The sequence below is a fragment of the Pangasianodon hypophthalmus genome, chromosome 10, assembly GCF_027358585.1.
Source record: "Pangasianodon hypophthalmus isolate fPanHyp1 chromosome 10, fPanHyp1.pri, whole genome shotgun sequence".
Lineage (NCBI taxonomy): Eukaryota > Metazoa > Chordata > Actinopteri > Siluriformes > Pangasiidae > Pangasianodon > Pangasianodon hypophthalmus.
In genome coordinates this window covers 23,866,936-23,892,120 of record NC_069719.1, presented here as the reverse complement: position 1 = coordinate 23,892,120, position 25,185 = coordinate 23,866,936, and the positions used below count along the sequence as shown (strand labels likewise).

General features: G+C 39.2%; 1 protein-coding gene across 1 annotated transcript in view; it reads right to left on the bottom strand.

Annotated features, from left to right (window-relative positions):
- The window catches only part of ush2a (Usher syndrome 2A (autosomal recessive, mild)), a 208,117-nt gene that overhangs the window by 140,216 nt on the left and 42,716 nt on the right, over nucleotides 1–25,185 (bottom strand). Inside the window, exons 11-19 of the mRNA XM_053237605.1 lie at nucleotides 24,802–24,997; nucleotides 19,988–20,635; nucleotides 17,237–17,420; nucleotides 13,845–14,008; nucleotides 13,143–13,301; nucleotides 11,320–11,817; nucleotides 9,866–10,144; nucleotides 8,220–8,389; nucleotides 5,622–5,766 (exon numbers count right to left, since the gene is read on the bottom strand). Of these exons, the coding sequence (XP_053093580.1) occupies nucleotides 5,622–5,766; nucleotides 8,220–8,389; nucleotides 9,866–10,144; nucleotides 11,320–11,817; nucleotides 13,143–13,301; nucleotides 13,845–14,008; nucleotides 17,237–17,420; nucleotides 19,988–20,635; nucleotides 24,802–24,997 (2,443 nt within the window). The remainder of the gene's footprint in view (nucleotides 1–5,621; nucleotides 5,767–8,219; nucleotides 8,390–9,865; nucleotides 10,145–11,319; nucleotides 11,818–13,142; nucleotides 13,302–13,844; nucleotides 14,009–17,236; nucleotides 17,421–19,987; nucleotides 20,636–24,801; nucleotides 24,998–25,185) is intronic.

Sequence of the window (25,185 nt, the reverse complement as noted above, 5' to 3'; positions counted from 1 at the left end):
ACAGGTGGTAAAACATTAAGCATAGCAGATGAAGCTTGAAGTGGGATGGAACAGGAGAAAGTGTGAGTGTCAGTACTGTTGCATGATTTATAAATACTAGGTCTGTCATGAATAAACTCGATTAAACTCAAAATAAAAAAATCAATTAAAATGCATCTGAAGTACGGAGGATGGGAAAAATGTATTACGGTTATATAGAGGTACACGGCAGTCACTTAAGTGGGACTCAAATACTAGCATCATTGTCAAGAGGTTCCAAACAGAGACCTTGTTTCTCTTATAAACAGAGACTTTTTCTCAGCGATTTTCAAATTTTCAGCAAGACAAAACCAGTGAGGTCTGGGAATCATTTTACCTCACTATATGGGTAGATGTCCTGTCTAGCCTAACTGGTATTATTTTCTAAATTTTAACCTGTCTTTATCAGCTCGAAATTATTTAACCTACTAATATAATAAAACCTATTATATTATTTAGCCTACTAGATATCACATTTGGACATCTGCTGATCGTTTCACGATACCCGCAGAATTGTTTAAATTATAACGGAAAACAAAAAGTTGTTAAAATGCACTGCTGAATGCAGATTATACTAAATCTGATTACAGCTCAGACACCTAATGCCATTGCAAACTGGTTGCTGTCAAATTAAACCTGTGCATAGTTCCAAGTCTTGGAATAACTATATGTTTCCTCTATAGTGAATGCTGGCCTAGGTTGCAATGTGTCCAGTGAAAGTTAATTTATAGAATACAGTTTTTTACAGCCTGTGTAATATATGATGAGATTCTGCCATTTTATTTATACTAATGAAGAATCATTAACTATTCCACATCAAATAATTTTCATTACTAATGATTAAAATTAGCTGGCAATATTTGTTTCATGAATATTTTATCTTCTCATCCTGGTCTAACAGCGAAGGTAAAGAGTGCTTTTATCAGATTAATAAGTAAACCAAATGTCCTAAGCATATCTAGAAGTGAGTCCAGCCCTGTCGCTGTATTTGCTGTTTTAACAATGCAGCCTTGCATTTTCCAGGCAAATCCCCCTAGCTGAACTATAATACTTACTTGCAGCATTTCTGGAACTTGGGAAGTATTGATTTATGCATAATTGCCCCAACCTTCCAGAGGGGGACAAATATGCATGGCACAGTTCAAGTCAATGCGATGTGTACAGGCAGGGATACACATGTACAGCTTCCCTTTATGGCTTGTAATATACATAAAACATTACCATCAACTCTTGATTAGCTGTTCGCTTTACAAAAAGATCAATAACATCAGTCTGGCTCCCTTTTTAACATTCTGTAGGCTTACACAATCCTTGTCCTCATCAGTGCGTTCAAAAAATGAGTTATTATGCTTTTTAGCAGTGACCGGGGATCTCCTGCACTGACAGCTGAGGTCCTGCAACTTCGCAATATTGTCTCACTGTCACTTTCAGCTTAATGCATGACTACATGTCATATCAGGCATTAGAGATGATTATAGAACCTCTTAGTTTGGGCCATAATCGTACAGCAATTCAAAAATTCACAGACACAAGTTACAAATTTGATGGATTGAGAGATTGATCTGTATGTTGACTCATACTGACGTATTCACATATATTATCAGAGGGGAAGAGTAGCCAGTTTAAAAGTGAGGGCACACTGGGGAGACAAACCCAAAAGACAAATCCAAACTCGGAAATTATGTCATTTTTGAAGCTACAAAAAAAAAAGAAAGAAAAAAAAAAAAGAAAAGCCATGTACGCCTTCATGTTCGACTTTTGTTAGCAAAACTCCGTACAGTTTATACACTCTAACTGTGATGAGTGATGTAAAACAGTGAACTGTACAGTCACTGTTATAGATTTAACAAGCAATTATATCTATATGTTGATCTAAAGCAAATACTTGTATGTACAGTATAACTCATTTCTAAAAGTAAAGAAGTGCTACTTTTTTTTTTTTTTTTTAACCTGTGAGCAGGCATGTTAATTTGCCATCACATGCTGTAATCACTGTTGAGGAATTAACCTTCCCGAGTAGGGATTAGTAAATAGGAACAGTTGAAGGGAGTATTCTTTGTTTTTTTCCTACCTGGAGGTTGGAGATTCTGAGTTGTGAGTTTTAGTCAAACACAGCATAATTCTCACAAAGAACAAAACAACCAAATGCTGCGTTTGACTAAAAGTCGTAATTCGTAATTTCTGACCTCCAACTTGCAAAAACCATAATTTTCCTATTGTGTTGTTAGTTTTAATGTTTTTTTTTTATTTATTTAATGTTGTGTTTTGCTGTTGTGTTTGTAGTTTTGATATTGTGTTTTGTCTTTTATTTTTTAGTTTTAATGTTTTTCGTTTTGCTGTTACACGTTTTAGCCTGTGAATGTGTTTTGCGCTTTGCGCACTGAGCATTGTTCCAGTCTATACATTTGCACATAGTCTCTAAAGCTTTAAGACCCAAACGCAATTAAATTCTCCCACACGGTAACTGTTTTCCGTCTACACTGTGGATAATGCTCGTTACACCCTACTTGTTCCAGCATTGAAAGAATGCGATGCCATTCCAACCAACCCAACGAAAGCAGCTGCTGACTGCTCCGTTTGAACAGATGGTAATTCAGTCTAATGGTGCATCTGTATAATAACGATGGGCACTGTGTATACTGACGGTCATAAAAACAAAGTAAGGATCACATAAATTGCAATCATCAACATCAAAGTCCTGTCAGAGTTACTGAATGGGACTGGGACAAGGAGAAAAGAGACATGTACTCAAGTGGGCCATGGGTTAGCCAAAGTGTGTGTGTGTGTGTGTGTGTGTGTATGTGTGATTCAACCTACCTGAGACAACCATAAGGAAAAAACATTAAATCAGGGTAAAGAGAAAAATCTGACATTTCAAAGCTCATATAAGCAACAGAACAAAAACATGTTGCTCATTTGATATCCCAAAAGCACTGTTTAGTGAATGGCAGCAAAAAGCAAACAGGCACAAAAACATTCCTACTATGATGAAAATAAGCGCAGTGGCAAAGCGACAAATGTGCTTCTGTCGTATGGAGGAAGCAATAACATCCACCGCAGCATATTGAGCTGACCATATCTTACAGTGGCGCCAAGAGCCTGACGGATTCATGTCCATCATTTCCCACAGTATCAATTAAGGGCCCTTGAAGGCTGCATGATTTGTGCCTCTGTTATTAAACCCCACTAATTCGTCCTACTTACATATTCCGTATAAATCTCCATGAGTGGTGTTTGATTCATGGTGTTCATGGGGAGCTCGCCAGCACATTTTTCTCCTTGTAATTAACAGTAAATTGTTTTTACTGCCGAGCGATGAATTCAGCCGCAAATGGGCAAGTGTACGAGGTGAGCGTCGAACTCCGGCAGGAGGGTTGAGAGAGTCATTAAGTCATCATATAAGGTGAGATGTAGATGGTTAATAAGGACAGGAAAAGGGGAAGAAAGCATGCAAAAGCCCACATTGCTTTAGGCTGGATGGAAAGTCTGTGTGGTACAGTCTCAGTGGAACAAAAAAAGAGAAGATAAAAAAAAGGCAACACTCAAAATGCACGTTCTTACGATGAAAATGGCTTGATGACATACTTTCCTAACCTGTCTGAATGCCTGAACCAATTTCTCCCAACTTTCTTACCCATTTCCAAAGCGCGAAAATAGTCAAGATAACCTGAGAGTAAATCTCAAATAGCTTTCATTCATATTCCTCAGGGATGAAAAGCCTTCCAGTTTCAACTGAAAGCAGCCCGAGCTGCATTTGCTTCAGTTCGCTGGTGGGTTTGCAAGCTTCCTGGTGCAGCACTGAGAATTAAAGGTGCCACTAGTGTGTCCCTCAGCAGCTATGTTCTGGCCTTTAAACAAAGTGATGATGGACATGTTCAATTACAGGCACTTCATTAATATTCAGATGGAAATTAACACATATTAACACAGATGGAATTAACACACATCACACACATCAACTTAATTAAAAAAACGTGTCCCAATTTCTACTCATAATTTGGTTTTGAGTGTATAGTATGAAAACACACAAACATACACGAACAGCACAATGCCTCGAAGAGAGAGTTACAGCACAGGAATGCATCAGTCATTGCTTTGTCAATACAAGTGTTATGTTATTATCATAGTTATTAAATCTATTTAATAATGTCATATGGTGAAAACTCACATGGTGAAGGGAAAGCTTCACGGACTTATTGCCTATGATTTCACCAGCTCTTTTTAATATCCTGGATTTATTCTGGACATCCTGTATTGACAGGAAGTTATATAGTACAGAGTACTATATAGTACGAAATTAAACGTGTTCTACTCTAAAAAGCAGTAAACAGCACTAAATTAAAACAAAATCAATATCTGGCATGACAACTCTTAGCCTTTAAATACGCATCAGTAGTTTTTCATATAGTTTTATGCAAATATTGGCTGGTAAGTTTTTCTAAGCATCTTGAAGAACCTTCTGTGAATCTTCTGGAGACTTTGTCACACTTGCTTCTGTTTTTTCAGGTAAAACCTGACAGTCTTCATTATGTTTTTTGGTCTGAAATGTGGTGTATTATTTAATATGTTGCTTTCTTTACTTAAAAAATAATGGGCCTTATTTATCAATCTTTTAGAAAAGTTGTGTGTAAATGTTTGAGTAAACCAAACTGCAATTTTCTGCCAGATTTACAAATATTTCAAAAAGACTGATTTTCTTCATATTAGCGTGTGTATGTTAATCATCCATAAAGTGCGTAGAACGTTCCTGACACTGCTCATTTGCATGTAGTGACGCCCACAAAACTCCATAAAAGGACAAGTGCACAGGTACCCGGGAGCACTAAATGAATGATAAGGGTAAAGGCTATAAGGCAGAAGTGGAGGTTATTTTGACTCGCTTCTGTACCAATAAAAATATTTAATAATATGATTTTAATAATAGTAAGTGAGGGCTAAATCTTAATTCCGCTAAGGCATTTGTTTACGGTTTATAGCTATGCACAGCCAGATCAGCTCATCCTCTGTTTATTTCTTTTGTCATAACTGAATGATTAGTTTTATTTGTCTTAATTTATGGGTTTGTGTTGGCTTTCTTTCTTTCTTTTTAATATTCTTTAATAAATATCAAAGGAATGGTTTAAACATAAATAAATTAAAAATAAGCAATAAACTCGACAGAATAATCCTTGCAAATTATATGATTTGAAGTCGATCAAGTCGAGGTTTACGTTAGTTAAGTGTAAATTTACACAGACTCAGGAGCATGAGTAGGATATGAAGTTTTCCTGAATTTACAGGATTTTCATAAATACCAAATTTCTTGCATAAATGCTTTTATGAAGGAGTTGCGAATAAATCTGCTTGTATCCAGCTTGATAAATGAGGCCCAATGTTGTAAATATAATAATAGCCTTTTTAAATCTAATAATATCTATTGTTTATTATTAGATTAACTATTTTAATCTAATAATAAAATCTAATAATAATGTAGAAGACATCAAATAAAGTGCTGTACTTTATTTACAGTACTGTACAGTATATACAGTACATATACAATTACATAATTTTCTTATCAAGCTGGCAAGTTAGAATTGATGGCTGATCAGTTAGAGTTTATTAACCTGAAGGTTGAGTGCGTCCTGAAGCAGGAAGACTGCTCACACACCCCTGTGCGTTACACACGGTCACAGTGAAGCTGTACTCCTCGTAGCTCTTCAGGCCTGTCACAGTGTAGCTCCGCTCGTCTGCTGAGGCGTTGTACAACAGCTGGGGATCCCACACACACACACACACACACATTATACATACATTACATTATACATACATGGCTACATAGTGCATGTCCGACTTAATCCATGTGGTTTAGGTTGAACCTGATGTATATGAAAATGTAATGTAATGCATATTTGCATGGCCCTTACATTAAAAAAAAAATCACACACACACACATACACACACACACACACACACAGAGACACACACAAAATATCAGTCATACCTAGATGACCTGATGTGTTTGTTGAAAGGAAAAAAACGAGGGGACATATATCTCCAGGATACTGATGAAAAATATTATCAGCTTAATTAAAATCTAAGATAACAAAATCCAATTAAAAGGAATGTTGTTAAAGAAAACTAAGCTCATCAAATCCCTTTGAAACTACAGACACTAGAGAGGAGAGGTGATCCTGATACAGTCAGTCTCCAGTGAACAGTCCACAGTGTTGAGCCCTTATTTAACCTTTATTTCACACACACACACACACACACACACAGAGTTTCCACATCAGTGAAGGAAGAAACCTTTCTGGACCGAGGGGTGCATGCATGCATATAGGCCCAGACATGAGCAGAGAGCAAGAGGAACTGAGAACGTATGTGATTCACAAATGAAGGTTACTGGTTAAAAAAAATAGGAAAAAGAAAACGAAGAGGTCAATGTGCAGTTGCTTCTGCCCTCAGCTCCTGACTCTGTTACAGGCAACTAAAGAATGAAGTGCTGTTTATTCTCTTCTTCCACTCGGAATTACCGCTTATCCTCGTCCAGCTGAAATAAATCAGTCCATGTAAATATCTTGAGTGAACGCTGTGTCTTGCTTTGTACTGAACAAATCTTTATCCTCTTTTGTGATTTGTAAAGAATTGATGGCTACATCAAAGTCATACATGAGAGAATCAAAAGATATACAAATATATAAATTTTTTTAGAAAAATGCAATAATATTTCTACATTTTATTTCAAGCAACCTATTTTCAGTAATGACTCTCATTCCAAACACAAGGGGTGCTCAAGTCCAGTCTTGAAGAGCAGCAGGGTGTGCTGATTTAACCTAACTTACCTCATCAGTTAATTACTAGGGGTGTAAGCCTCCACATGATATAATACAATTTTGATTCATGAGGCATTGATTTAAATCTGCTATATTATGAATCAATTCAGTAGCCTCCAACCAATATGTGACCAACTTTGTTCAGAATCTGGGGTAGGCTTACTGTTACTTCACAAATGATTATGATGTTGAGAAGGGCTATTTTAACTATCAGAGTTAAATATGGTAGCATATTTATAATGAATTAAAATCATTTTATGATTGTTACCATGATTGCAGCCCTGCGCCACTGCAGTCTACTGTACTTGAGTAAGAGGCAGTGGAAGCCGGTCATTTTAGCTGACTTTAGAGCTCTATTTCCAGTTAAAATGATGTCTCAGGTGCAGTTGATCATTTTCCCCAGGTCATTCCCCAGGACTTTGTTTATTCAATCAAATTTTTGGGATAATTTATAAATGTATTTATTTATTTTTAAGCTATGGTGAACCTGTAGTACATTTTGTTTATAATACTAAACCTCTGTTCATAGCCATTTTTGATTTATTTAGTTTTATACAGACAAAAATGCACATAGTTTTGCACTGTTTATGATTCAGAAATAAAAAAGAAGTCTTTTCTGTCATAATTTCAAAATTTCATTCAAAAAATATTCTGAGAATCGAACTGACTCGTGAAGCCAGTATCATGAATTGAATCTAATTTCAGTCCTTTTTCAATGCATCGATCCAAATTATCTGAACGTTACAACCCTATTATTTAAATACCAGGTGTCTTTATACACCAAATTTGTAATGTAGACCAGTGCTACAGGACTGGAGCTGGTCACTCCTGCCATACATTATTCCACCCTGTGTTCACTGCATCACCTTTCTGGCCTGACCCTTCATCCACTGTATACTTTGGTAGGCAAAATATAGAATTATTCATCTTAGCACTGCTTTACTTATAATCCAGGATTCCATCAGAAGCACTCTGTGCAATACCTATGTGCCTCGTGGATCAGTGCTTGTGAGTATATAGCAGTGAGAGTGAGAGTGAACACACTATTTGTTTCATTGGCATCTTGAGGGTTTTGGGGATTTATGAGCTCAAAGCTTTTGTGGTCTGTATACAACATCCTCTCAAACGCAGTACATGTGGTCAGCATTGCTAATGCTAATTGCAATGCTCCTTACTGCAACTGTATATGAGCGATCCAATTTTGTATATGAGTGATCCATTTTGAGCAAAACTTCACCATCCGAAGCATCTCAGCATCTCTTTGCATTTGCAAATCTTCAGCATCTCTTTGCATTTTGGATTCTGTGTAAACATCTAATAACATCTAAGGCTCTATGTCATCCCAGAGTCGCTGTGCATGTGATTAATGCATTATAAATATTACAGTACCTGCGTTACTACAGGAGGGGTGTATGGGTTGGAGGTCTGCTCTTGGTAAAGGCTGACTTGGTATGCGGTCACTGTTCCCCTGACGTCCTGCTCCCGTGGTGTCTCCCAGCTCACTCGAAGTGAAGATGAGGACACCGGAGACACCTGGGGAGGGCTCATGTACTCCGGCACTATGGAGGGTGAGGACACACAATTACACCATTATGATGAGCCGTCACATGGCTGCTATTCATCTCTTCAGTGCTTCATGGTTCATACGCTGGAAGCAACACCATAAAAGGAGAGGCATATCTGCACACCTCAGTAGTACTGCATTTCCATAAACATCAGCTGTTTGAATACAATTAATGACAAGGAAAGGTGTAGAATCTCCAGAGAGCCTTGTCAAGTGAATAACACACCTTAAATATGAAAATGAAATTGTGTATTTCCCTCTGAATCTCAAAATCAAAGCTAAAAGGTGACATTCCAAGTCCCTAATTAAAAGATCTTGCCTACTGAGCCTTTAATGGTGAAAATTATGCTAGCATCTCTGCTACATGGTGTGTAGCAACATGGCTCCATGGTGTGTATTTTGTGGTAGCTGTCATGCAGGTAATGCGCAACGTAATACTTAACGCACAGTTACTGAAAATCAACCCTCAAGAGTAATATAGGATTGAATATAACAAACTAAATAAGCTGAATATGTTGGTTTTGTCTACATAGAATAGCATTTTGCCATGTATCAGCCAATCATATGGCAGCAGCGCAAAGCATAAAATAATGCAGGTCGAGGTTAAGAGCTTGAGTTAATGTTCAAATCAAACATCAGAATGGAGAAAAAGTCATCTCAGTGTCTTTGACCATGGCATGGCTGTTGGTGCCACACAGGCTAGTTTGGGTATTTCAGAAAGTCCTGATCTCCTGGAATTATCAGATATAACAGTCTCTAGAGTACGCAGAATAGTTCAGAGGAGAATGGCCAGACTGGTTCCAGCTGACTGGAAGGCTATGGTAACTAAAAAAACACTCTTTACAACCACGTTAAGCAGAAAAGTATCTCATCATTCACAACATGTCGAAACTTGAAACAGAGGGGCTACAACAGCAGAAGACCACATTGGGTTCCACTCCTATCAGTCAAGATCAAGAATCTGAGGCTGCAGTAGCCATAGGGTCACCTAAACTGGACAAAATAACCAGGTGATGTTTTGCCAAATTAAAACTGTGCAGTTAATGATGGATTTGTGATAATAAAGTTCATATTCGGTCTGGTCCTCTGTACACTACGCTCATATGCTGTTGCAAATTGTAAAGTGGTAAAGGTAGCAAGTTTCCTAATGAATTAGGTTCCAATTCTTGTAAATTTGTGAAAGAAAAAATATATATATATATATATACATATATTTTCTTTTATTAGGATATTTATCATGGTCATGTAAGGTCATGGAATGGTTACTATATATATATATATATATATATATATATATATATATATATATATATATATAATATTATATTCTTATATATATATTCTTTTATTAGGACATTTATCTGTAAGGTCATGTAAGGTCATGGAATGGTTACTAGAGTTATTTTTGTTTTAGTTTTTTTGTTGTGTGGGATTGCGTCTGCGTGAGTGTGTGTACATGTGTTTGTCTAACCTCCCTCTGCAGTACGGGCTGTGCTCCACTCTGACGTGGTGCTGCCGGCCATGTTAACGGTGAGCACCCTGAAGCGATACGCAGTGAAGGGCTCCAGATCAGACACCAGCACACTGCTCTCGGGTGGAGTCAGAGCGTTCTCACTGGCTGAGTCCGAAGGCTGCTGCGGGTCCAGCCAACCACTGCTGAGGAAAACCCTGTGCTCTGTGCCGGGATTGGTCACGTTTCCCAGCGACTCATTGAGCACTTGCATAAAGAGCTCGTACCTGATAATTATACCTTGAAAGACGAAAAAATAAAACCAGTGATGGATGTTTTCATCCTTTTCATATTGACCTTCTATAACAGAGTGAAATTTCCAGTAAGTTGTCTTTCTCTTACATTAAAGTAAAAGGCCATAATCTTCCAGGTGCAGAACAGAACACTGCATATAATTATAATTTTGTACAATTTCCAAATATGCCTCAGCAGAAGAAATAGGATATTGTGATGTAAAGCTAGCCACTGACAACATGCAATTACATTTGCAGCCCAAAATGACAGAGAGAAGAAAGAAAAAAGAGAGAGAATCAGATAGACACAATTAAAAAGACAGTAGAATTGTTAGGAGAATTCTCCGAGGGTACTTTATAATGGCCCATGTTAATGAGTTAATTTGTGATAAAGCATGATAACTGGCATTAAAAGTCATTGATATACAGGAAGCTATTTTGCAGCACTTTCACTGGTGTGAGGCACAATGCATAATTGCATGCGGCAATCAACCGCCTTAAAGTGTGACGCGCAGCCCCACTGGTTTATACCACAGAACGAAGCACGGGCCGAGCCTTAATCAAGCCTCTCGGTTGTAGATTAAAGTTCGCCAGGAATTAATTTTCAGCCGGGCAGAGATCAAATAGCATTTCTGTAATGGTGTTTCTCATTATTGTAATGATGGGGCTGAGACTACTTACTAAAAGAGCGTGAGGAAGATACAGTGGATTCTTATAGCTGTATAGTATGTTAATGCACGGTGACTCCCAAGAACACACTGAAAAAGCGTCACTGATTAGTAACTAAATTTCAATGGTGCATCATCTAAAGCTATGAAAAAAATATCAACATGTGCATTGTGCTGTCCTTAATAGAAAGTGATTAGTTCCAGTAGTTTGGTCTGTGGAGATGTCAAGTAAGAACACATTTGTAAATTTGTATCTTCCAAGAACTGTTGCTATAATAAAAATTTTCCTTTAGAGATCTAAATATAAATCAATATCTGTATTTCTGTAAAGCTGCTTTGTGACAATATCTATTGTTAAAGGTACAATAGAAATAAAATTGAATTGCACTTCTGGAAGAGTCAAAAACACAAAAATAACCATTCTCTTGAGCATGTGGATGGTACACAATCCTTTCTTCCACATACCATAATAACACAACTTCGAACTGAATATTCCCATAGTCCCCTGCTTTACCGTTTGGCCTGGTGGGTGGCTCCCAGGCTACTTGCAGCTGTGTTGGGGAAAGTGTGGTCACACGTGGTGCTGGCTGCTGCTGCGGTGAAACCTGTGCTGTAACCACAGTGACATTGGCAGTGCGAGCACAACCACCATTGGTGCAGGCCTGCAGGTTGAAGGTGTAGCGGGTGAATGGGTGCAGGGTATCCACTGTGACCTCTGACCCCAGGCCCTGGTAATGAAGGATCTCCTCTCCACTCTGTTCTTCCACTGAACTCAGGGTGTAGTGCTCCACTGGGCCTGAGATGTTTAGAGGCTCTGTCCAGTTGAATGAAATGCTGGTGGGGTTAACCCTACCCACAACGGTCAGCTGCAGTTCACTGCGATCAGGGACAGAGGACAGAGTGCGGAGAGTGACATTGGAGCTGCTGGTGTTGCCGTGGACATTGCTGGTGATGAGCTGGTAGGTGTAGAGGGTGTAGGGAGACAGAGCAGTGTCTGTGAAGTGCGTCAGTCCTATACAGAGACGAAACATGGTATGGATGTTGTTGAGAGTGTTTTTGAATGTGTACACAAATTTTACAGCTTAGCTTTATCTGCACTTACACACTTGTTTTACCTCCATGTGAGTACATTCCATTGACAATTGTTAATTGTTTCCTTTCCTTTAATCTAACTCTAACCTTAAGCTAAGCAACCAAAAGGAAACTTTTTCTAATAAAAGGAAAGAAAAGCAGCTTTCCTTGTGGGCACCAGCCAAATGTCGCCACAAAGTTAAAACTGTCAGATATTCCTACCCTTGTGGGGACATTATGTTGTATTATGTACCTAAATAGATGCTTCTACAGTTGAGGTGTACGTTTACATACACCTAGGCTAAAGACATTTTACGACTTCACACATTTCCTGTTATCATACAATTTCTGTTTTAAATCAATTAGTTTATCTACTTTATTTCCATAAGGTGTAATTTCAAAATAAAAGCTAAGAGACATTTATTTCAGCTTTTATTTACTATATCACATTTTCATTGGGTCAAATATTTACATACACTGTGTTAGTATTGGTGGCATGACCTTTTATTTGCTTAACTTGAATCAAACGCTAAGGGTAGCCTTCCACAATCTTCTCACAATACTTTGCTGGAATTTTTGCCCATTCCTAGTGACAGAACTGGTGTAACTCAGTCAGGATTATGGGCCTCCTTGCTTGGAAATGCTTTTTCAGTACAGTCCACAATTTGTAAATGTGATTCAGGTCAGGGCTTTGTGAAAGCCACTCCAATACTTTATTGTCTTTAAGCCATTTTATTTCAACTTTGGAGGTATGCATATGGCAGACAAATATCCCCACAAAGTCAAAACTGTCACGTATAACCCTGATCAAATGCAGCACATATACATTAATGCAAACACAAATTCAGCTTCCAAACCCGAAACCTTTAGAGAACAGCCTTCTGGACATGTATGCACATGTACCTAATAAGTACTGCTGTAATCATAAAGATTTTCCTGTGCTTATTCCCAGACTCGGATTCACAATATGCTAATATGCAACACCCTCAGGACTGTCTGATGTTACAGTATACATTTGTGGAATTCTAATCATTTATAATCCCACTATCTGGTGTGACCAAGAAACGGATGGGTTCCCATTTGAGTCTGGTTCCTCTCTAGGTTTCTTCCTCATGTCATCTCAAGGAGTTTTTCCCTTGCCACTGTCGCTCTGGCTCATTCATTAGAGATCGAAATCTAAATCTGCATACGGATTTCTGTAAAGCTGCTTTGTGACAATATCTATTGTTAAAAGCGTGATGCAACTATTGAACTGAATTGACTAACCGAATGGAAGCTGGCTGTAGCTGGTATGGATTGGCTCCAGGTTCCGGAGAAGCGTGTAGGTGAGGGAGTTGCTGTTGGGTGAATCTGGGGCATTCCAGTTCAGTTCAATAGCACTGGCATTGAGTGCAGTGCCCATCGGAGGAGGCTGCTGTCTGGGCTCTGAACAGTGGGTGAGAGAAAAGAGAAATGAGGATGATTAACGTTCTTTAGGGTCACGGCGAAAAAAACCAACATCGTCGGCCAAGGAAAAACAGCAAGGTTAAAGATCTCGCCGCCGACAAATGCAACAAATGGACTGCGTATAAAAAGGTGGGGGGAGCTTTCTGGACCAAACATGCAGTGCACTTAAAATGCACTAACTTAATAAAACAGATTTGTGGGGGGCAGAAGCCTGAGGCATTAAGCGTGACATTTCCCCCCTCAAGACCATGGATACATTAGGGCTATAAAATGCATGAAAGAATTTGCCACAGCTAAATATCTAAACGTATAACTTATAAACAAGATAGCTAGATGCACATGTCAGGAAAGAAAGCCAACAGGTCAGTGTTTACAGAGTTTACAGAGTGAAAACTCAGGGCCTACATGTAAGTGCTACTGTAAAACACAGCCAAGGACAAAAAGTTGAAAAAAGGTGCTGCACATTCTAAAGTCCATAACGGCATATGGAGGAACATATGAAAATGCTTTTTGAGTTGTGACCTTTACTGCAGCCCAAGTGGTTGGCCGGGTCCATGTGACTCGCTCCTTCTACACACAGTTCACATTTCTCGCCTGTCACGAACAGCTTGCATGGGCACTGGCCTGTCTCGGCATGGCAGGAGCCGTTGAAACTCCCTGCTGGATCGCAGCCACACTGCTCACACCTAGACACAAAGTAGACACAAGAGAAGGAAGATCTCATGCACACATAATTACCTCAGCTACATACTGTGTATTGCTGCGTTTGACATGTCAAGTCGTTAAGCAAAAGTTAAGTCCAGATTTATTTGCACAGTGGAAAGTTGTTTTCACAGGGAGTCACTGAAGCTGGCCTGGATGAGATGAGAAGGTTACACACATACATGCTAAAAAGAGGCATTTACAGATGCTCACATACACTTTGAAGGAAGGATGTTGTAGAGTGTGAAGGGGTGTAACCCCAGTGGAGCTGGTGAAGGGTGACATGAGGGCCAAGAGCCTGACACTCTCACATGCAGCTGAGAAAAGCCCAAGATTCTTAATGAGCCGCAAATTTGTCCTGTCATCTGGGGGGGTGTTCTTCATCGTTTTCTTACACGGTTCGACCTTGACTCTTCACAAGGAGACACAACTTCTCAATGATTGTTAATCCACACAGATAAAAGTGATAAAGTAAGTACCACAATAAGAGACATTTAGCAATATTTCGAAGTCCTACTTGTGAAATTTTGGACACTGATATATCTTGCAAATGGAAATAATGCGTCCCTAAAGTGTATCCGTGCGGGTTTGGGCCAGCTGTTGAAAATAGACTTGGCATGCAAAGTTTGCTTTGCATAAACTAAACATGATTGAACAAGTTCCAGCGGCAACTCGAATAAACAGGTAAATTACATTCCTAGTTTGTAAGCAGAAATGGATCTTGCCCATGCAATAAAACTGTTTTCCTCCAAGGTTAAATGATTAGCCAACCACTGCATTCTGGGTAGGCGGGCTTATGTCATCTGCTGTGATGGGAAATATTCCATAACCATATTGTGGCCTTTTAACTGCCCCCATTAGACGAACCACATCGGACTGAGCAATATAATATCCGCAAAATAAGATGCACAACCTTATTGATTTCGAAGGAGGTAGGGTAAATGAGTTTGTAATATTTCTATAAAGAAATCTTTATTTGGTGGATTCTCCTGATGTCATTCAAGCTTCTCTGTAATCAGTTTAAATAGTTCATTTTTCATCCCTACTGTGAATAAGTGTAAGCCGGGCGATCCGTCATGACACATATGGATTAGCAATTTGTGATGTCTGGTAGGCCTTTTTGTTGATGTGTGTACAAAAAAAGGCACATTTTCAGCACTCAGATCTCACTACAATTAATATTCAGTCGACCTGCAGCGCTTCCAAACATCCGATTTTATTTTGGAAAGGTAAATGATGTTAATGTGGAAGCTGCTTATGGTGGCCCCCCCAGTTTTTTCTGCTTTGCTCAGCATGGCTTGAGGTTAAATATCTCCTTGGAGCCTTCTCGAAGGTCATTCAAACAAGACTCCTGACCAAATGTACCCATGGGCAGTGTGGTCTCAGAAACCCAATCATATCAAAGAAATCTACTGAATGTAAGAATAAAATAAAAAAAAAACATAACAAAAAAAAAAAAAAACACAGCATGAAAGGTTTTGCGTTTGTGTCTTATCGTAGGTCATATGCCCAAGCTGGTGAGTTGCTGAGGTGAATATAATTAAGGTGGCTATAATGCATGATTGCATTTACTGATGTATTTACTGCGTAATTGATATATCTGACAAATCAAGTGTTCCGAGAGCATTAAAGCATATGATCATTTAGAGGCAGGTTACTGTAATGGCTGATCTGACCTTTTATGAACACAGGCTGGACCTGCAGGCCATCAAACTGCTAACTAGCTCAAACAGCCATAGCGAAGTGGAAAGACATGGTTATACACACAAGACTCAGTCATCAGTGATATCCATGGAGGGATGACGGGCAAATTAGATGCTTCTACAGTTGAGGCCAAAAGTTTACATACACCTAGGCGAAAGATATTTTACAACTTCACACATTTCATGTTACTATACATTACCATACACCATACCTGTTTTAAGTCCGTTAGGGTATTTACTTTATTTCCATAAGCTGTAATTTCAAAACAAAACCTAAGATCTTTTGCTTAACTCAAATCAAATGCTTGGGGTATCCTTCCACAATCTTCTCACAATACTTTGCTGAAGTGGTGTAACTCAGTCAGGTTTATGGGCCTCCTTGTTTGGACATACTTTTTCAGTTCAGTCCACAAATTGTCAATGGGATTCAGGTCAGGGCTTTGTGATGGCTACTCTAATACTTTACTGTCTTTGAGCCATTTTATTACAACTTTGGACGTATCCTTAAGATCACTGTCCTGCTGGATGACCTAGTTGCGACCAAGTTTTAACTTTCTGGCTGATGTCTTGGGGTTTTGCGTCAGTACTTTTAGATAGTACACCTTCTTCATGATGCATCTGTTTTATGATGTAGACCATAAAATATCCCTTTTCCAGCAAAACACCCCCCACAACATGATGCTGCCATCCTCCTGCTTCACAGTTGGGATGATGTTCTCTGGATTAAATGCCTTACCCTTTTTCCTCCATACAGAGTGCTGATCATTATGGCCAATTTTTGTTTCATCTGACCACAGAAGACTCCTCCAAAAGGCTGGTGATCACCTGCAAACTTCAGTCTAGCTCATGCTAGGCTTGGAGTAGGAACTTCTTTCTTGAGTTACAGCCTTTCAGGCCATGACGATGTGGGACTCTTTTAATGGTGGATGTATATACTTTGGTGCCTCCAATTCCTTCACCAGTTCCTTTGCTGTTGTCTTGACATTCAGCTTAACGTTTGTGCCTCCTTCCCAAATGATGCAGCGTGTGTGGTCACAAGATTTTTATATTTGCGTACAGTTGTTTATACAGATGTTCATGGTGCCTTTGGTTGTTTGGAAATTAAGACAAAATGTTAAGACACTTTGGAGGTCCACAGTTTTCTTTCTGAGGTCTTGGCTGAGTTGCTTGGATTTTCCCATGGTTTCAACGGCAAAAAGGCACCAGTCCTTAAATTCAGACACACATGCACTCCCAATTAACTCTTAATTATGGCAATAGGCCAATCAGAAGCTTCGATAAGTCATTTCTGGAATCTTCCAAATCTGTCTCTAATTGATTTTAAATTGACCTCTGATGTGAACAAAGTATATGCTTTTGGCAGACTTGCCAAAAGAAATGTATGGTAACATGAAATGTGTGGAGTCCTGAGATTGAATACCTTTAGCCTAGGTGTATGTAAACGTATGGCAGCGACTGTAATATTTTCATCTTGCTGTTGGGGATAGATAGTTAGAGTGTACAACTAACCTGCCCATGATGGGATTAAAACCAAAGTAAAGATCCTGGCATCGGTCACACTTGCGCCCGGCTAGGGACGAATTAGTGCACACGCATTGCCCTGTGTCTGCAGCACACACTTGTCCAACTGCTCCCACTGGGTGACAGTCGCAGGCCTCACATGGACCACGATGCTTGTCAGAACGGAAGTAACCTGCAATAAGAAAAAATTCCAATGATTTCCTGATTTCAAATGAGGTACATAAGCCTTCTTTCATAGTTTGCCACACTGGGATCATATGGTTATCTTAGTAAGAACAAATGGATCACATTCTACTTTCAAGAGAAGAAAGAAAGACTGTGAAACTCAAGGGCATCATTCAGACTGGAAAGACCAGCAGGTTTGAGATGTTTCAATCACAGCCTGCTCCCCAGCCCACGGGTGAAATACGAGTGAATGGAGCCGTGACACACAGTGCCGGGGAGGGGGAGGGCCCAAACAGAGTCATCAGCTCTTGTAGATGGATCTCCCCCTCTCTCCCTGCGCTTTCAATTTTCTCCTGCCAGCACCACTCTCGGTGCACATGCTTTATGTGCTGGGTGGACCGGAAGGCTCAGCGGAAAGCTGGGTACACCCTGCACCATTTCATCAGGTGGTGCGGGTGAAGAAGGAGCAACCGTACATCCTTGTCTGGTTACCGCATCGAGGTTCCATGAGGCGCTCTTTGAAGGGCCATAAGCTAAAGCTACTCATTTTTTAACCTATGATTATTATCTATTCTACTGAACAGCACTAACAACCTAGGCTCTAAAAGTAGAATAGGATATTTCTAGGAAAAAGGGGGGCTAACAGAAACTATTCAACTGTAGATTGCTATGTATGCTATTAGGTGATTACATTGATTATATTTATTGCATAATATAATTTTTTTTAAATATATATTGGGGTTGATGATAAAGAACTGCAAGCTGATGGTAAAAAAAGCATTCTAAGTATAATTGCACAAGACTATGCAGGGATTTTTTTTTATTTACCTTTGCTTTAATGGAAAGCAACTGACTGTCGACTAGTCAACTAGTCAAATACTCTTTTTTTAATTAGGATTACTGGTCAACTAGTAAAATGTAATAGTTGTGCAATCCCTTATATAGGCTATAAGGGTGTCTGTTTCCCAAATATCAGAAATATATAATAGTAAGAAGAAGATTACACTATATTGCCAAAAGTTTGTTGACACCAGACCATCACATCCATGTGTGAGCCTTCTGCAAACCATTGCCACAAAGTTGGAAGGATGTTCCAGCATGACAATGCCCCTTTGCACAAAGCGAGGTCCATGAAGACATGGTCTGCACAGAGCCCAGACCTCAACCCCCCTGAACACCTTTGGGATGAAATGGAATGCTGACTCCCTCGCCCGACATCAGTGCCTGGCTTCACTAATGGTCTTGTGGCTGAATGAGCACAAATCCCCATAGCCAAGCTCCAAACTCTAGTGGAAAGCCTTCCCAGAAGAGTGGTTATTATAACAGCAAAATAGGGGGACTTAATCTGGAATGGCGCGCTCAAAAAGCACATAGGGGTGTCATGGTCAGGTGTTCACAAGCTTTTGGCCATATAGAAAACATTATTTTAGTCTCCCATCGCACTTGTATTTGGGCTCCATCAACTTTTTTCAATGTTTTTTCACCAGATTTGGAGTTCTTTACACTGGATGGCACATTTTAGGATATGGAGTCAATCGCAGAACTGAAGGATATGGAGTCAATCGCAGAATCATTTTTAGATGTGAGTGGGACTTGCATCAAGTGCAGCAGACAGGCATAAATTTTAATCAGTGTTTTAGCTCTGTGAGATTCAAGCCACACATGCTGTGCAGTGGTGCATGCAGAATGTGGGGAGTCAATATGCTACGGCTCTGCTGTGAATTCTAGACAGTGTGAAAATTTTTAGAAGTTGATACTACAGGACATTTCAATATTATTTTATATAAGTTTCACATGTAATTTCAATGTCCATTATAGGATTTCTGCCTTATCACCCTCATGTTGCTGTAATATTGGATTTCATTTTGAAAATGATCTTTGATGTTGGAAATGTCAGTATGGTTCATGCTGCAAAGGATTTATTTATTTAAAAAGTAAATAATGGAGATTTTTGAGTAAACACTGTTCCCAGTGCATGCATGTTTGATATTACAGTAAAAAGCCAGTTTTTGTGACAGTGTATGTTCACTACAAATACAATGGAACCAGATGCTAGAGTTTATTCTAAAGAAATTGAACTGCCTTAGCTGTTGGCAGTGCACCTCAACTACAGTAGGATGGATATTTACCCAGATTTGCTGAAAGTGGTGGCCAAACTCACCAACCCTCCAGAGGTTCTTCTAATTCTTAATGGCAGGAATGGCTTTCAAATGCTACTAATGGAACTGGCTCTAGGAAGACCACTTGCCATGCAACCAATATCACACTGACTACTAAAACATATGCTACTCCTGGGGACAACATAGGCTAAATGTATGAGCAAAATGCTATGTGGAGCCAAGAATAAATGCAGAGAGCAGCGATCTGCTACACAATGGCTATTTATTCTGCTAAACAATAGCAGAAATGAAAGCACTGGCATGATCAACCGCTCAAACTAATTAAAATGCACACACACAGACCTACACACTTTTCATGCTTTTTTTGTTCTAGAAAAACAAAACAAAATTGGTAGCAACATTATTATTATTAATTTCTCTATCATATTGATAGCAGATTGCTTCAAACACTCACCTGGCTTACAGGTGCTACAGTCCTGTGCATGATGGGTGGGCACACACACACATTGCCCATTGTCAGGATCACACACCGTTCCAGCCAAGGTGCCCGCAAGGTCGCAGTTGCATGGCAGGCATGCATGTGTGTCATTACCCGAGCTCAGGTTATACATATGTGCAGAGCAGCGGTTACAGCGAAGACCTTCCACGCCGTTTTTGCACTGGCACTGCCCAGTTTCCTTATCACACAGAGCTGATCCTTCCACAGTGCCCCTGGGATCACAGTGACACGGCTGGCAGCCATGAGAGTCATTAAGGCCCAGTGTGTACCAGCCATCGCTGCACGAGTCACACCGACGGCCCTCCACATGTGGCCGGCACACACACTGACCTGTTCCAGGGTGACACACTGAGCCCGAGATGATGCCAGCAGCGCTGCAGTTGCAGGACATGCAGACCCCATCCATACTCGGGCCGTAGGTTCCAGGAGGGCAGGTGTCACAGAGGAGGCCCTGGATACCGTTCTTGCATTCACACTGGCCAGAAAAAGGGTTACAAAACTGGTGGAGAGATCCGTCCGGATTACAACCACAAGGCTCACAGCCATCTGGATTTGTGTGATTAAGAAACTTGAAGCCGTAGTTACAGCGATCACAGGTACGGCCTGGAAACAGAACAGGAGGAAACGTTTTTCAAAGAATGCTATTCATCACACTAATATAATTCAATGTCTTAGATTACAGTAACCCATGTGCACTAAAAAAGCTTGAAGTGTAGATTTATTACACAAAAACTGCCACAGCAACAGCAACCCTACCATCAGAAGTAAACTCTTGCAGAAAACATTTGTATGCACAAAGAGTTGTAAACCAAATCTTTAACACATGCAGAAAATCTATGCAGATAAACTTGCCTTATGGGATGTTTCTAATTAACAACTATTAGTATACCTACATTTCAGTAATCTAGGATGTTTATTTAATTTAGAGCGCTTCTAAAGCCCATTTTACACCAGACTGTCCAGTCCACTCCCATGTTAATCACATTTACACCAGACGAGTACGGTAGGTGTATGTAGGCTATTTTTTGCTCGGGTTTTATTTCATACATAGTGTCAGTAACAAAAATGTGCTGAATGAAAAGCCTACAATGGACAGCAGGTAAGATTTAAGAAGTGAATTTGCATGTTATCTGTTCAGTTTTTACTTTTTTTTTCAGTAAAGATAAAAATTTCTTGTCATTGATGATACAAAAAATAAATAAATAAATAAATCAATAAAAACAAGAGCTGGTTTCTCATACGTTCTCATAACGTTCTCATACGTTACAGGAATTCATTCTTACCATTCGCAATAACTTTGTACAACAGCTCACCTGTGTGTGACAGATGATAACACTTTCACATTACACTACTACAAGAAAGCTATCATTTAGAAAGCTGTCATTATATTCTACATTCTCAAAGTTCTTCATATTCCAGTTTTCACAAGTGTACTTATGTAAATACTGATGTAAATCTGGTTAAATCTACAACTGTGTTCTGTATCTGCACTACTACATTTAATTTAACTTATTGTATTTTATATTTTATATTTCGTGTGTATACATGTTGTATCTTGCTACTGACCATGCTGCTGTAACACAAGAATTTTCCTCATGGGATCAATAAAGTCTATCTATCTATCTATCTATCTATCTATCTATCTATCTATCTACACTACCCATTTTTCCAACCAAAACCGCTTCAACACACAATACAAGTAATCACCACCTCTGAACGTGTATTGTGTATGCACAAACTTCCGACAAAGCAGCATTAATCAATGATCAGATGGTAACCTCTTCTGCGACTTTTTCAAAATACTGATTAATATGAAATTGCTTTTTTTTTTTTTCAGTGTGCCAGTTTTCCTTGCAGCCACACTCTATTTCTTCTTATAATGACAAAAAGACAAATATTGATGATGTTAGAGATTTTACAGGAATGCCATTCCCAAAAATATCCTTTTTTTATCCTGTGGGAGAAGAGTTTTGCACCTTTTCTTCAGTTTAAAGACATTTCAGGAAGTCTTTTCTATCTCTAGCTGAAATCAAAACGAAACCAAATACTGGCTTAAGTTTAAAACATAGAATAGTAAAATATAGTGTTATGGATATAACACATAATATATATGTGTTGATGGATTAGTGACTTTTCTGTGTAGGTTTAGGTAACTTTCTGAGCACAGATAGAGCTTATAAACATGTTATGGTCATGTGACCCACAACTTGCATGTAGGTGCGTGCACTACTACAATTTTCCTTTTGGTTCTCGTTATATATGAGCATAAACATACATAAGCATCTGATAAGAGACTTTGTACAAAGATTTCATAATAAATATTTCTGTTTATTTTCACCACTTTGTTTCACAATTGTTTGTTTTTATATTATTACTCCAGATTATCATCAGGGGTGTAAACCTCAAGCTTCCACATGACATGATATGATTTCGAATCTTAAGGCAATGATTTGATATTTGACAATTCCACTAAATCTGCTATGATATGATATGATTTGATTCAGTGGCCTCCGTTCAATATGTGACCAACTTTGTTTAGAATCTGGGGTAGGCCTGAGGTGAATGTATGAATGAACGAACAAATGAATGAATGAATGAATGAATGACATAGAAGACTATTTTTAGAGCTATTGGAAAATCACCTTGCTGATATAAAATATACACAATTATTTACTCATCAGTACACATCATTTGCAATGAATTGTAATCAGTCCTAATTGATTTATGATTGCCTTTCAAATCGTAAATTCAGCCATAGTTATCAGACTGTGAAAATTTCAAATCGTAACACCCCTACCCGTACTCCTACTACATCACACACTGTGGAGTCAGTTAAAATCTAACCTTTTTGGTTTTTTTAAACTGCCAGTGAGCGCAGGCCTGAAAGTCTTGCCACATTAACAAACTAACCAGCCTTATCTGATTATATACAGTCATAATACATATTTATAATACTCTGGTGGTAAGTGCAGATATGTGTATATTATTTTTACTAAACCAGTTCAAGAAAGAGCAGAAATAAATGCGCCATGGATCATAACACCAAGTGTAAAACCACAGGAAACTAATAAAAATAGGAAATATCACATGTAATGGTGGTGGGCTGGGGGTGGTGTGGCAGGGAAATGACATCATTAAGTGAGGCCCTTACCCAATGATGAATGACCCACCTCGGGCATAACACTTAATTTCACTAAGAGAAAAATAAATAAATTAAAAAAGCCCAAGAAAAGAAGCAGGAAAAAAAAGAAAGGTAAAAATAACTGGCCGCAAAAGAATTACATCTCACATGGAAGTTCTGGGAAAAAAAAGAAAAAGGACTACATGGATTCAAATTATATCAAGTTTTTTAAAATATGCACGGCACTTATTTGAATATGCCATACATATTCCTGACAGGTAATCTATTCCTAATGTTGCTGAGCAGAGCCTAAGGGGCACTGAGTATTGCTGCTATAAGTACCGGGGACTCCACACTCAGCAGCTGCTTTCTGTTCGTGCGCCAAGGCACACTTAATGACGCTAAATTAATTTCAATATTAATATATTGCTCCCTGCCCACAGTTAAACCTTGTTACGATGTTATGTTAAGTGTGCAAAGTGACACAGATGAATACCCTGATAACAACAAAGCTGAATAGCTTCAATTTGTTATTGCATTTGTTGGTATTTGGATATTACAGGACTAGCCATGGAGGCAGGGATGGCGCAGCTGTTTTCTTTTACAAATAAGCAAACAAAGAAGTGCGAGATTTAAAATTATTCGTAAATATAATCTTTGATTGTAAACAGTTGTCTTCATATTTTTGTGATTGGGAATAGGAAAACTAGAAACTGTAATCTAGGTCAACCATTGGTCTTCAAGTCGTAAGTGTGTGTGTGTGTGGCTGTGCAGTTGTGTATGCATGATATGGGACGTGTGGTTATGCAGCCAGGCTCTGTGCACTCTATCAGTAATGCCCCTCTACATAATATTCTCATGCATCAAAATTTCAAAGTGTATTGTGTACACAGAGTTCCTGGACCACTTGATAAATTTTGCCCTCATGAAGCCGCTGGTGGCCGCAAACGTGGCGAAGGTAATAAATTGCCATAATCAAACCTAATTTCTGAGAAATACCTGTGGGAGCGACAAACAAAGAGGCATGTCTTGTAAGCAGCATGAAAAATAGCGGGGACAGCGAGGTTTATTATAATCAACTTGGCATTGAATTACAAAATTAAAATTAGGTGGCCCTTGATATTCTGGCTTAGCAATTCGCGTGATCTTCTAAGTAATGTTCGTTTGCATTTCATAAGAAACACATCAAAGGCACAGGATGGGGGAATGGAGGAGATTTATCACAAAGGACTGAGATGCTTAGAAAAAAAACCCATTTGGTTACAGCTTGCAGTAAACTTGTAGGGGGAAAAAAAAAAGAAAACGAATGACTGGCTAAGAGTGAGCTTGGTGCATTCATTAGCCAAATTATTTATCTCCTTTACATATGTGTTTTGGAAGAGATACTGCTGTTTAGTTATATTGCGCTTAACAACTTAACTCATGAAATAAAAAAATAGAAAAACGCAAACTAACATTCAAACCTCCTACATGAACCTACAATACTATTTACAGAAAATGGTTTTGAAAGCTCAACGGCATGTCCAGGGGACCAATAGAGAAACAGACAGAGGGTAATAAAATGAATTAGAAATATAAGGAAGTAGAATGTGTGTGAGAGAGAGAGAGAGAGAGAGATTGAGAGGCCACAATGTTTTTTGATACCTACCGATTACGTTGGTCTTACACTGGCATTGCCCTGAGTCCTGGTGACAGGTAATATGTGGCCACAGGGTCCCAGCGGCGTTGCAGTTACAGTCGAGGCAGCCATCGGCCAGCGACGCCTGCAGCTTGTAGAAGCCTTGCTGGCACTGATTGCACTGTCGACCAGACACGCGTCGCTTGCACTTACACTGGCCTCCCATCTGTAGAGGAAGGGCAAGGCTCCCCAATTAGGATACTTCAGCAGCTGAGTGTGTGTGCATGTCACGGATGGCTACCTCAACCCCCAAACCTCCATCCCAGTCCCACTGGGAGACTTTCCTATCTCTATTACTGGGGGAAGGAAAGGGAGGGAAAGACTGGGGAGACTCGTATCACACGAGCATATACA